General features: G+C 29.0%; 2 protein-coding genes across 5 annotated transcripts in view; both read left to right on the top strand.

Annotated features, from left to right (window-relative positions):
- Positions 1 to 1,768, top strand: part of Rtnl1 (reticulon) — a 30,180-nt gene extending 28,412 nt beyond the window's left edge. For all 4 annotated transcript variants that reach the window (XM_072891179.1, XM_072891180.1, XM_072891182.1 and 1 more), the window contains one exon: positions 125 to 1,768. In XM_072891179.1, the coding sequence (XP_072747280.1) occupies positions 125 to 179 (55 nt within the window). In that variant the 3' untranslated portion in view covers positions 180 to 1,768. The remainder of the gene's footprint in view (positions 1 to 124) is intronic.
- A 644-nt stretch (positions 1,769 to 2,412) lies between these two features.
- Positions 2,413 to 14,664, top strand: Glyp (glycogen phosphorylase). Its single transcript, XM_072891178.1, has 11 exons — positions 2,413 to 2,795; positions 6,576 to 6,677; positions 8,616 to 8,930; positions 9,749 to 9,860; positions 9,943 to 10,262; positions 10,693 to 11,003; positions 11,088 to 11,202; positions 11,307 to 11,489; positions 12,020 to 12,367; positions 12,617 to 12,946; positions 13,071 to 14,664. Exons 1-11 carry the CDS (start codon positions 2,553 to 2,555, stop codon positions 13,224 to 13,226), a joined length of 2,535 nt encoding a protein of 844 aa, XP_072747279.1. The 5' UTR covers positions 2,413 to 2,552; the 3' UTR covers positions 13,227 to 14,664.
- The last annotated feature ends 250 nt before the right edge of the window (positions 14,665 to 14,914 follow it).

Genomic DNA, 14,914 nt, shown 5'->3' with positions numbered 1-14,914 from the left:
ACAAAATCTGTTATATACAAAATATTATTTTTATCCAACAGGATTATAAATTCATTGAATTTTTTACATGTTCCTCGTATTTTTCATGGTGATGTTTTTACTCAAAAATCGATGATTGTTTCAGAGTGAAGGCGGCTATCCCTCTCGGTAAAAAGGTCGAGCCAGCGAAGGAAGAATAAGGGAGAGTCGTGCGTGATGATCGTCCAGCGGACAGCCGGGACAACAAAGATAGAAAGGATTAAATTAGAAACGAACGAGATAAACATTAAAAAAGAGTGAGAGAAGTTTGAGAGCGCGTGCGAGCAGGACAATTTACGACCGAGAAAAGTCTCATACATCATGTAATGGGCCCAGTAGTCGCGCTGGTGAGGGGGTAATAAATAATTAACACGTGCGACAATTATCGTCGCGAGCTTCGCCGTCGTATAATTTCGAAGGAAATAAATATAATTATACTTTTTCCAAGGCACAACACGATCGGCAAAGCCAAGTGGTCGCGCGCGCGCACTGACATTCTGATCACAAGAGCAATCCTCCATCGAGGAACTAAACACCGTGAAAAAAAGAGTGAATGTACATGTATATGTGTGTGTGTGTGTGCGTGTGTAAAAGAGAAAGAGAGAGAGAGAGAAAGAAATAAGCAACACTTAGTAATTAATTAATTGTTCATTCTTGCGATAAAAAATAATGGCATATTTTTAGCTAGTTGTAACAGTGCAATGTGTACGTAGGGCTGTTTTGAATCAGCCCTTCTCCTCGCCCTTCCCTCCTTTTTCGTCGTATTCTTCGTCAAATATGTTTTAACAATTATCATAAACTTCGTGTTTTTACCTATCTAATAATGTCTTTTGTTTCTCTTCGCAAAAATGAAATGAATACAAGAACGAGCGAGAGCGAATGCTTTTATGAATGCGTAAGAGAGACTGAATAGTAAGGCTCCACGTGATTTATCATACTCTCGTTTTTGGAGCATCGTATTAGCTTGGATCATTGTTCGCGAACTAAGGATGTCACTGAGAAGTAATCATTCGAACCGTGAGACGCGACGAAATATATAGTGAGAAGCCAGGGGTGTCGGAAGATCGTGATACTTTAAAGAGATAATTCAATGGACAGAGGAAAAGCGGATGTGGATTGAACGGAATATGTTCGACGTATAAACGGAATCGTTTATCCCTCGGCGATAGATCTTAAAGTAATTGTCCGATTTGCAGCGATCTCCCCATCTTCTCGATGTTTTAAGTTGTTGTTGCGTTTGAGAGAATCGAACAGGGGATTAAATGACGAGTTAAATTATGCAAAAACGTATATATTGTATCTGTCTCTCAATGAAGTTGACGTTTGCATAATATTATTGCTACTGCATCATTAATTGTAATTACACCGTTATGTACACACGTGCGTGCATATGTATAACGTATCGTACGCGTCTACTCGCGTGCGTATCCGTGCGTATATATGTACAAACACGCGTGTATATATTAGATGTGAAAAGAGAAGGACACTCATCATCAAAATAAAATGATCCTAAACAAATAACGAGATATGGAACACATTGTACGGTGAACGATGAAGATGCAACTTTATTACTATATCATAATATCTATCTATAGTTATCGAGAAAACATGTGTTTTTATCGGGACCGATGGCAAAATGTTAAGAATGTGAATTGTAATACGCGTATTGCTTCTTGTCGTTTTCATTATTGCATCTGCATCTGCACTATTAATTTATAAATAAATGATATTAAATAAGATAAAAAAAAAACCGCTGTTTTTTTCTTTCCACAATTATATATTTCCTTGAGATATTTTTCTTTCGGTGATTCTTGATAATTTTATTTAAAAAATTTTGTAGGTTATCTTTATGAAACTTATTTGAATAGAATTGTTACTGTAAATGTTTCTTACAACTCATGTTTAAAATTATTTATTCTTTTCTTGTTTAAAAATTTTTTATGAGAGTTACTAAAAATTATTATCTTAAGGAAAATTTGTCACAAATGATTAGTGTTATCTGCAACTTAAATTGTGTAAAATATTAGATAATTTAGAAAATATATAATTTATTTGGAGAAATAATGATATTAATGCCATTCATAATTTATTGGGATCTTAATTTAACGTACATATACTTTTCAGCTGACTACTTGGCACTGCAAATGCTCCCGAATATATACAGTGGTCCATTTGACATTTCACATGCACGATATTGTCAATATCATCATAAATTTTTGCTTTCGGTGTCAACTCTTCAGCCTGATAGAACAGCTGGATCCAGATTTAAAAAGTTCCAATCTATTCATATAACGTTCAAGTCAGAATATGCTAAAAGTAAAATCATTTTCAACTCTTGTCACCACGAATACGTACACGCTCACGCATGGTACGCATGCGTCACCTTGAGGCAAGGTGACCACTGTCTTCTGAACTCGCAGCGCGTATCATTCGCCTTCAGAAGGCCGTGCACGTATGGTCAGTTGAGTGCATGTTATCGCCGGAACTTGTTGTCTCGCAAATAATCAAGCTGCTTGCTCGTTAAATAAGTCATCATGTCATTGCCAAACAGCGATCACGAGAAGAGGAAGCAGATTTCGGTACGCGGGATCGTCGACGTCGAGAACGTCGGGAATTTTAAGAAGACCTTCAACAGGCATCTTCACTATACCCTGGTAAAGGACCGTAACGTCGCCACAACTCGCGATTACTTCTTCGCTTTAGCCCATAGTGTCAAGGACAATCTCGTTTCGCGATGGATTCGTACGCAGCAACACTATTACGAGAAAGATCCCAAGGTAATCGTTCATGTCTCATTAAATTGAAATCGAAATCGGTACGAGAGCCTGATTAATTCGAATTTCATCGATAACGACAAATTTCTATATTTATCATCTCTACGTTTACCCATACCTACACACATACCTACACGGTTACACACATACACATATAAGATTTTTTCTCTCACATTTATAACAGATCGAAAATTCAACACGAAAAATTGTACTGTTTCTTATTTTTGTGCTCAACAATAAACAATATCTGGAAATGTCTAAGAGAAAATTTTACACATGTTCGACAGTTTTTATTTATTACAATATTAATTAATAAATTTAGAAAGAATCTATAGTATTTAATTCGATATACATATTTTTTTGGAGCAAAATTTATTTAAAATTAAAAATATTATAAGCTCAAGGAAAATATACTTTTAAATAAATTTTTATTATTTAATATGATCTAACGTATTTCACACATCTTACAAATATTTCGCAATATATTTAAACAGGAAGTTGTTAAGTCGATTATAGTTCATTAAGACAACGAACATAAATAGCAAAAAATCACATTAGCTAATGCGATTATAATTTATCAATATAATAGCATTACGTGATGATCTTCGTCCTCGCTTCTTGTATCTCGAACATTTTTGAAAAATATTTAGATAAAGACAATTTTACTGTCTTATACATTAATGAGAAGAGATTCTTTATATTATGTAAGATAACAAAACTGCCCCGTCTAAATGCTTATATATAAAAATTTTTGAAATATATATAATATACATACATACATACACACACAAAACACACACACACACACACACATATATATATATATATATATATATATATATATATGTACACGTATACATATATGTATATAAGTATATATATGTATAATATATAAAATATATATAATAATGTATATAATATATAAGCGGTTATATCATACTTAATAGAGATCATGCGTAACATTGCTATGTGACCCTGCTCGAAGAAAGGGAAGACTTCTTTCTAAATGTTTATAATACTATTTATTCACATACATTTACACAGACACACATACACACACACACACACACACACATTACGCGCGTGTACGTAATATGTATTTAATTTTACATAAAATATGTATATAATTAAATCTGTTATATATTATTTATTAATTATTTTATGTTACATTTATTGTATATGTTATACATATGTAGAGTTGCAGAGATTTTTTATAAATTCGATTTTTTTATTAAAAAAATACTAGATTTTTAATAAAACGCTTTTGACATTATTAAAAGACTAATTTAACAAAGGCTTGTGGAATATGTTTATGTTTTTTGTGTATCAGCGCGTATTTGCACACGCATATTAAGTACACACATTAAAATGTATGAATGAGATACGTGATATAAAGCACATAATTTAAAAACGCTTATGATAGGAACTTATTTTTATCTAATTAGCACAATTTTAAATTAATTTAATAAAGGATTGTTTTATTCAAATCGCAAGTAATATAAAAAAAAATATTTATAAAAATTATAAATATATATATTTAACATAATTGATATAAAATTAATTGATATACAATCATAATAAAAAATGTCTATACTATCTAGAATTAGTACATATTACTAGCACTTCGAAACAATAAGTAGTAAGCAAAACTTTAATCTGAAATATAATATATTCCACGTAATGTTTTTTCTTTAGTATTTTTTTCTTTTGTTACATAAAAACAAAACAGGATTGGAGCGTGATTTATCTTGTATATTTTAAGTTTTGATTTACTTTAGAATAGGTTTTGAAGGACATTTAAAAGTTTAAATATGTAAATATTATATTTTGATACTTTCTAAAATATATTTATGTATTATAATTCCATTTCTATATTTAATAAGAGATAATTCTATATTTTCTATAATTCTTTTTAATAAGGATTTTCTTCTATAATTCTTAATTTTAATTTTAATAGTTTTCTGACAAATTTGATTAATCTTAAAAAATTTTCAGATAAATTTGAAAATTTGATCTTTGCTTAAAAAAATACACTGTCAACGCATCTACGGTACAATTAACAAAGAACGACCATTCGTGATGACAACCTTTAAGCTTAGAAGAACAACTAAAATATGCTTTTTTTAGTTAATTTTTCTCAACATTTTCACAATGAAAAAATCAACTTCAAGTTGCTTACAAAATTTTTTTTATTAAAATTATAGTCACGCGAGTTGTATATGCATCTTTTATATATTTTATAATATTGTTGTATTTTTTGTGAAAAGTATAATTATTAAATTTCTCACTTATTTCATTTTGTAAGAGATCTAGAAATGCAGTGTACGTTTGGAAGCAAATCATTACACATTCCATTTTGAAAGACATTTTCTGAATATAAGAACGCAATGTAGTTACATCATTTTAATTTGACGTTTCTGCGCAAGATGTATTTCGACTGTTGTCGATTTTAGAGTAGAGGATTCATAACAGTCAATAGTAAAAGATTACGTGTCATTATGATAATATATAGCGAATGTTTTTGTGTGAGCTATTATATTTAACTATTATTAGTAGTAAAAATAATTCTACGCAATTAAAAAGACGTTTGTCAATAAATTATCATGATAATTATTTTCTATAAACTCTCTCCCTGCCGACGTGATAAAATCATTTTATATAATATAATTATTATTTAAGAAATATGCGTTAAAATTTTTTTGAATAACCACTTACGCTTTCTTACAATAAATTACTTACACAAAAATTAAAATAAGTATAGTCTTATGTAATTAAACAAGTAAATATTTTTTTCTTCTGTCATTTCTTTCAAATTTAGACGTATTAGATGTCTTATAAATGTTGGAGTGTGTGCCAATTTAGTACATATCTCCAATTCTCGTTGGACTTACCATTTGGATACATTCCCAAAAGTGTGAACTTTCTGGTCTAATTTGTTTTTTCTTTAACTGCTAAAAATTTCGTCAATAAGTACATACAAAAATCATTGGACATGCATACATAGATTTTTTAATCAATTTATAATTTTCTTAAAAGACTTTTCTTAAAGGAAAATGTTGAGATAATTTAATGAAAGATAAAAAAAATATAAAATAAATAAAATAACCGCGAATCAATATAATATTAAAATATATATTATACATCTTTAACATATTTAATATATTTATTTAATCAAATATATATTTTAAATCAAATATATATTTTAAATTTATATTGCAATAAATAAAATACCGTTGACCTACAATATAATTTATAATCTAATTATGCGTACAAACTGAGAACAGAAAAAAATAGTATTAATTTTTTAATTTAATTTGTGTGAAAATAAGAATTACATAGTAAGTATTCTATTTGTACTAATAAACTATTCTCGGTATAAAAATCTACTAGGTTTTTCTCAGAAAATTAATCGGCTTTCACATAGAAATGTATTTGCTATATCTTATGAATTATAATAAATGTCAGGTCGTCCTTAAATAAATTCTGCTTCGTTTAAGACGGAGATGATTTGACAATATATTTTTATTTGCACATATTGTTATTATAGTAAAATAATTTTTGTTAATTTTAATGTAACATGTAACATGAATTTATGTAGTATTATAATATCTATATTGTATCTCTTTTATTAAAAAGATTTCAAAGATCCAAATGATTTTTCTATCATATTTTTGAATTTACGATGTAATATTCGTTACACACGGTATTTGCACAATATATAATGTCATTAATTAAAATCAAATAAGAGATTTAATTAATAATCGTGAGTCTTGTTTCTTTCAGAGGGTGTATTATTTATCCTTGGAATATTATATGGGAAGATCGCTGCAAAATACAATGATTAATTTAGGCATACAAGGAGCATGTGATGAAGCAATGTATCAGGCAAGTTATATCGTACTTTTCATAATTGCATGTATTTATACAAATATACGAATATAATGAAATTTTAGTCTTTCCAAATTTCTGTCTTTTTATCTTGAAAAATATTGGAAATAAATGAATTATCTTTTTTAACAGATTATTAGACAAATTATAAAAGCATTTTGTGAGATATATATTATATTCCCCATTCTTTGCTTTCTTTGTGCCGAACAAATACAGTAGTTATCTTCATTTGGGATTTGTTTAAAAATGATTGATATAGATTTTTTTTTATTGTTAAATAAAAGATAAACTACAAAAAATTTGTATAGTTTGTGAAAACATGTATAAAAAAAAAAAACACATTTTTTGACATTCAACGTGTTGATTCTGTAATTTTTTAACATGTGTTACAAGACTTGTAAATATACAAAAAATACATTATATTGTAATTATAATACATGCGTAAAAAAATTATAGATTTGCAAAATATGAGAAATATGCCTTTGATTTAAATATTATTATATCTGATCGTTAAAATTTAACATAACAATATATGTGCAAAATTATTATTTTTGCATATTTATTCTATTCTAAAGCTACATGTAATAATGCTAGCAAATTTGATTATTTATTTTTTTATTTTATCTTGCTTATGTTATGGATATTATGTAATGATTTTGTAATGTTGCATATGTACGATGTAGACTTAATGATGTGATAAGATAATAGAAGTAATAAATGATAGAATTTTTTACGAAATTATATCTGTTTTTGTTTCAAGAAAAAAAGCTAAGGTTCAAATGTTTAATACTAGAAATCTTTTTTAACTTAGTTTATCATAAGTTAGTTTATCATTACTCTATTAACTCTCTCTTTCTTTTTAATTTTCTTTTTAATGTATTATATATCATTACGCTTATTTTGATCAGTGATAGAAAATATAAGCACAATATATTGATAAGGGAGAATTTATATGCGAGATTTTATTCTATATCTATATTTTTGTGTATATAAAAGTAATGAGAATGAAATTACATAATTCGCATTTTTTAAATTTTTTAGTATGTAGTATACAGTATAGATTTGAAATAGAAAACGACTCAAAATAATTTTATTTGGATGTGTATCTTATAAGCTTCACACGTTATGAAATATCAATAAGAATATAAAGAGTAGTACATCGAAAAAATTGTATTCTCTATTTTAGAAGAATTCCTTCTAAAGCTTTCCTCCAAAAAAATATTCTAAAAAATTCAGAATATTCCCCTCTAATGATCTTTTGTTAAGAATAGTATATGAAATAAAGAAAATATTCTTAAATTGTATCATACAAACCCTATTTGCGCTCACACCACTAGAGGGCATACCGGTATATTTTTCCTGTAGATAGAAAAATCTCTCGCAAGATATAAGAACCCCAACCCAAGAGAGCTCAGTATCGGGGCTCTTAGCCCTGAAAATGCAAACTGCAACGTTTGCGAAACGTCATTGCGTACATTACGCTGTTTAATCACGCGGCATCCTTCCGGAAGTCCCCAGTTTAGATTCTAATTCTAATCGCCACGAAAGCCTCAAACTAGAAGTGTATATATTCTTACATATTAAGAATATCTAATACTTTTCTACTTTTTAGAGGATTTCTGTCTTTAGTTAAGAAAATCCTCTTGGCGCCTATTTTAGAGGAAGATATTCTAAAAATAAGTGGTATATTCTTAAAATTAGAATATGATTTTTTCGGTGTAAGTATTTGGAAATTTGTCATAAATATTGCTAAAAGAGAGAGAGAGAGAGAGAGAGTATATATATATATATATATATATATATATATAATAAATTTTAAATCATTGAAGAATGAATATTTTGTAAAATATTTATTTTTTGAAATCTTGGCTTAGGAAAAAGCCGACAGTTCTGATTATCAGATACACCTTGTATAATTATAACCGTTTTTCGCAGATGGGTTTGGATATAGAGGAATTAGAAGAACTCGAGGAAGATGCTGGTCTCGGTAACGGAGGATTAGGTCGTCTAGCTGCTTGTTTTTTGGACAGTATGGCGACATTAGGTTTAGCCGCTTATGGTTATGGAATACGTTACGAATACGGTATATTTGCACAAAAAATCAAGAATGGTGAGCAGGTAGAAGAGCCGGATGATTGGCTCAGATATGGTAATCCTTGGGAGAAAGCTCGACCAGAATTTATGTTACCGGTGAATTTTTACGGCCAGGTGATTGATGTTCCTGAGGGTAAAAAATGGGTGAATACACAGGTAATACATTTTTTTTATATTTTGTATATAGGAGAAAGTTATATAAAATGGCACCATATTATATTAAAAAAAAAATATGTATTGTTAATCATTTTAGACAAGGCACGCATTATTTAAAATTCTTTTAAAATTCTAGCATATAACTCAAGTGCCTATTGTTCACATAATACACACTATACATTTGTATTGCACATATTATACTCCATTATGCATTTCCGACACAAACTGAAACTATTTTTTCTTTGAATAATAATCTACGAAAAGTGTAATTTTTCTGAAGACTTAAGAAACCATTTTTTTTCTTATTTATTTTTCTTTTTGTCCTATTGTTTTTTAATTGTAAAAAGAAGAAAACTGAAATATTATAATCATCCAAATTGCAACGATTTGATTTGAGTAATAACATATTCGTGCGATTGCAATTTTTTATTTAAATCTTCTTATTCTATGCGTGCATAAGCTAATCAACAAATTAATGATATTGAATATTTTTTAAAAGTATGTATTAAATAGTATTGTTATAAATATGCAAAATTGATATAGTAAATTTTATCTGCTTTCTAAAACATTAAAAACAGATATTTTTTTAAATTTATGTACGATACATGTGACATCGGCAAATGATTCGGAGTTGAAAAGGCATTATTTATGTTACATTCTATTCATTAAAATTAATCTATTAGATGGGATTTAAATGTAGATGAATTTATAGTGTGATCTGTGCCATTTAAATAATTTTTTCCTAGATGTTTTGATTGTATACATTACAGCACTATTTTGATTTAATTATTATGAGCTTTTGTTTATGTATCACTCAGGTCGTCTTTGCAATGCCTTATGATAACCCAATTCCCGGTTATAAAAATAATGTTGTTAATACACTGAGACTATGGTCCGCAAAATCGCCTATAGAATTTAATTTGAAATTCTGTAAGTATTAATAACTTTGTGCGATACAACAACAGTTTTTCCGACTATTATTTACTCGTGACATACTATTGTATCTTTTCAGTTAATGATGGTGACTATATACAAGCTGTGATTGATCGTAATCTGGCGGAAAATATATCCAGAGTCCTTTATCCCAACGACAATGTCTTCGAGGGCAAGGAGCTCAGATTAAAGCAGGAATATTTCATGGTGGCTGCTACTCTACAAGATATTATTCGAAGATATAAATCCAGCAAATTTGGCTCGAGAGAGCATCATAGAACCGACTTTGAATTTTTCCCTGATAAAGTAGCTATTCAACTCAACGACACGCATCCCTCCCTAGCTATTCCTGAGTTGATAAGGATTCTTGTTGACGTCGAGAAGCTTTCGTGGAATAAAGTAATTACGATTTCATAATAGTGCTATTTGCATATTTTAAAATATAAAAATTATTGTTTTGAAAGAAAAGATACATACTGACAAAAATTAAAAATATGTACTAAAACTGCTATTATTTTTGTTATCTATTAAATTTTTTAATAATATTTATATTTATATTTTCTAATTTTATATTTATATTTATATTTTCTAATTTTATATTTATATTTATATTTTCTAATTTTATATTTATATTTATATTTTCTAAGAGAATAGTTTAAAAAAAAGAATTTCTTCTAGATAATAATTTTTGTTTCAAACATGTAAACAACATTTTTGACAGGTACATCTATCAGTATATCTGATAGTAACAATGACAGTAATAGAATGTACGGTTTTGTTATACATATAAAACATTTGAAACTAACATCTCTTGGAACACGTCTTTCAGGCCTGGGACATTACAACGCGTACATGCGCTTACACAAATCATACGGTTCTTCCCGAAGCATTGGAACGATGGCCCACTAGCATGTTGGAAAATATTCTCCCAAGACATTTGCAAATCATTTATCAGATAAATCACTTGCATCTTGAAAACGTCGCAGCCAAGTGGCCTGGCAACATGGATCGCATTCGTCGAATGTCTTTAATAGAGGAAGATGGTGAGAAGAGAGTAAACATGGCTCATCTGTCAATCGTTGGTAGTCATGCTATAAATGGAGTCGCTCGTATTCATTCGGAAATTCTCAAAGATAGTGTGTACGTTTCGCGAATTGTATTTATAAGACTTTATTTATAAGAATATTTATAACATGATCTAATCTGTTTTTCTCACTTTATTAGTTTCCGAGATTTTTATGAATTGTCACCGGAGAAGTTTCAAAACAAGACAAACGGTATTACACCGAGGAGATGGCTATTACTCTGCAATCCAAATCTATCTGATATCATTGAAGAAGTGAGTACTCATTTACATAGTGTGCCTGTTTAATAACACAACTTCTATATACATATCTCTTATATATTGATGTGACTTTATACGATATATTTGAAAATTTCTAGAAAATTGGTAGTGAGTGGACAGTTCATTTAGAACAGTTGACACAATTGAAGAAATGGGCGAAAGATCCAGTATTTCAACGTAACATCGTTAAAGTCAAGCAAGAGAACAAACTACGATTAGCACAAACATTAGAGAAAGAATATGGTATTAAAGTTAATCCAGCATCTATCTTTGATATCCAGGTAAGAAATGCGGACCAAGCATATTTGTTATCTATACTATCAAATGTCTTTTCATTATATATTTTTTGATTAATTTATTATTGATTTTTAAATATAATAAAAATGTCAAGATACTTTATCTACTTTTACAAATAATTAAAAATTGAAAATTAGAGATTTTTGTAAATAGAATTTTAGAAAAGGGAATAAATGGCAAACTGTCAGTTAATTTTAATTGATTTTTAATAGTATTTAAATAAATTTTTAAACTTTGAATTATTTTTCTTTGTTATGAAAATATTATATAATAAAATAATTAAAAATATAAAAGAATAACAATTTTAACATTTTTACCAGAAAAAATAATTTCTGCATTGGTCAAAGAAGCCGTGATTAAAAGACGATTTCTTTAAAAATATTGTATAATACACGATGATATAATGCATATAGTATGCTAAATGATATGCACTTATACATATAATTTCAACAAATTCAATTTTAAAATGTCACAAGATTAATGTTGAATTGAATGATGATTGATTTATTGACAGGTAAAGCGCATACACGAGTATAAACGACAACTGTTGAATTGTTTGCACGTCATCACTTTATACAACCGAATAAAAAGGAATCCATCCGCACCTTTTGTCCCAAGAACCGTAATGATAGGAGGTAAAGCTGCACCAGGTTATCATTTGGCAAAGAAAATCATTAAGCTTATCTGTAGCGTCGCCAATATTGTCAATAATGATCCCATTGTCGGCGACAAACTTAAATTGATCTTTCTTGAGAATTATCGTGTAACCTTGGCTGAAAAAATCATACCCGCTGCGGATTTGAGCGAACAGATTTCGACCGCTGGCACCGAAGCGTCTGGCACTGGCAACATGAAGTTTATGGTCAGTAACTTTTGGCAGTAAAATGGAATTTGTAGGATGCGCGTTTATAACTTATAGCATCTACTATTTCTCATGAAAACTAATTTCGATTGTCAAACTTATTCGAATGTAAAACTATGAGAACAATGTTGTAATCATTTTCTATTACCTTATTTAACATATACGCTTAATATTTAATTATAATTGTGTAATAGTTTTTATTATAAAATTGAGATTGCTAAATAACAGAACTATATATTATATTTATAGTTGAACGGTGCGTTGACCATCGGTACCTTGGACGGGGCAAACGTAGAAATGGCAGAGGAAATGGGCGAGGAGAACATCTTTATTTTTGGAATGACGGTAGAGGAAGTGGAAGCCCTAAAATGTAAAGGCTACAATGCTTATGATTATTATAACAAGCTACCCGAAGCGAAGCAGTGTATCGATCAAATTCAAGGAGGATTCTTCAGCCCGAATAATCCCGATGAATTTCGAGATATCGCTGACGTGTTACTCAAATGGGATAGATTCTTATCCTTAGCTGATTACGAGAGCTATATAAAAAGCCAAGATTATGTCAGCAAAGTCTATCAGGTACTTGATCAATTTTAAAAAATTAACTTTTTATTGCTCATGAATTTCTGTTTTTAAAAAAGAAAAAACAGCAAAAATTGACATCTCACTTATTTATCGCGACATTGCTTCCTGATTGTTCCAGGATGAAAGTAAGTGGGTGGAAATGGCTATCCATAACATTGCGTCGTCCGGAAAATTCTCGTCAGATCGTACAATCGCGGAGTACGCGCGCGAGATTTGGGGCGTCGAACCGAACTGGCAGAAGCTTCCGGATCCGCACGAGCCTCGTGATATTTAAACGCGTTGCCATGACTAATAAAATAAAATAGTTCTTCTTTTTCATAAGATGTTCCGATACTCGTCCGTTTCTTTTCGCGATTAACATGTCCTCCTGTCATAAATGACAACGAACTCTAACTGGCGACAACTGGCACCGTCCAGAACTCCGTCACAATCGCACAAAGCAATAGGGATTATCGCGTGTGACGATACACATCGTGATATATTATGTCGCAATGTTTTGCGAATATTTATCTGTATACAAGAGGATTCTTTAACGATGAATGCTCGCGATTGCCTAAATGTTTCGCACATACTTCGCGAGGTATCACTAACGTTCTTTCATATTTAATTTTGACGGATGACGAAACTGAAACATGTTATCGATATGCGACATAATGAAATGGCTACTTTACTCCAACAAAATATTTATTATATTTTCTTCAACTTTTGAATTGCAGAAAAAAATTTTATTATATGATAGAGTATTTTATATATATAAACATATATATATATATATATATATGTCATATTACGATATTTATTTATTCTGCTCTTAACTCAAATTTGTAAACTGACAATTTATAATAATTTAAACACAGATCCGTTAACTTATTATATATAAAATATATTACATATAATAAGTTAAAATAAGAATGAATATATAATAATTTAAATACACAGACCTGTTTACTTATTATTATTTAAAGTAACGTAATTTAAATAATAATAAATAAACAGGTTTGTGTATTTAAATTATTATAAAGTAATAGTTAAAAAATTTGAGTAGAATGAGTAAATATCGTAACATGGCATGCTGTTTAAACGGAATCACTGAAAAGAGGAGATAAGAGCCTATAAAGAACACTAAACCGTTTCAAAGACATTTAAAAGACGTTAAGACGTCATTGAGAAGACTGTAAGACGTCTTTTAAACACATCTGTTATCTTGAAAAAAGAAAAAAGAAAGAGATAGTTGATAGAGAAAACGATTATCTTACTCTTCGTTGCTATCTTTTGCTCAGAATAACCAACGACGAGCTGTATATCTTCATCTTTAGGCGTTTCTTATATGTAATTTAAAAATTTATTTAATTGACAAAATTTTGACGCTACATGATAGTTTTCATGTACGTGATAAAATAATAAAAGCTTTAAAAGTGAAAAAAATTAAAGAAATACGTGATACCAATAAACTTTTAGCAATATGTCTTCCGCGCGAGTATCCATTTCGAATTATCTAGTCTAATTGTGTTCGATATATTTCTGGCCGCGCGTTATTCATTTTAAAATAATCAATAACTTTTTAAATATCTTTTTAAATATAACAGATTTTCTCGACAAGTAAAAAATATTTGAAGATAAAAGAATTTATATATGAATCATATCATTATCTTATCTTATCATTAACGCCAATGCCAGATATACTCATTTTTATTAATGAATTATTTGCGTACTAATTACGTCGTGGCATAGTGTTTGTCTTTTAAGTGTTACAAACACTTTATATAATGTTTAAGTAATGTTTATGTAATATATAAGTTATATGGAAAAGGACATTGTAACTTGTTGAAATAAAATTTATGGCGAGTATTTTTGAAGTTATAAAAAATAGTTTTTTAACTTTTGCTGTCCATAAAGTTTATAGATTTTTTTCATTATTGAATTCAATTGATACTGATAAATTAATATTAATTTAATATCACA

The sequence above is a fragment of the Anoplolepis gracilipes genome, chromosome 4, assembly GCF_047496725.1.
Source record: "Anoplolepis gracilipes chromosome 4, ASM4749672v1, whole genome shotgun sequence".
Taxonomy (NCBI): domain Eukaryota; kingdom Metazoa; phylum Arthropoda; class Insecta; order Hymenoptera; family Formicidae; genus Anoplolepis; species Anoplolepis gracilipes.
Note: the sequence above shows the minus strand (reverse complement) of the source record. Positions and strands in the feature narration are given on the sequence as shown.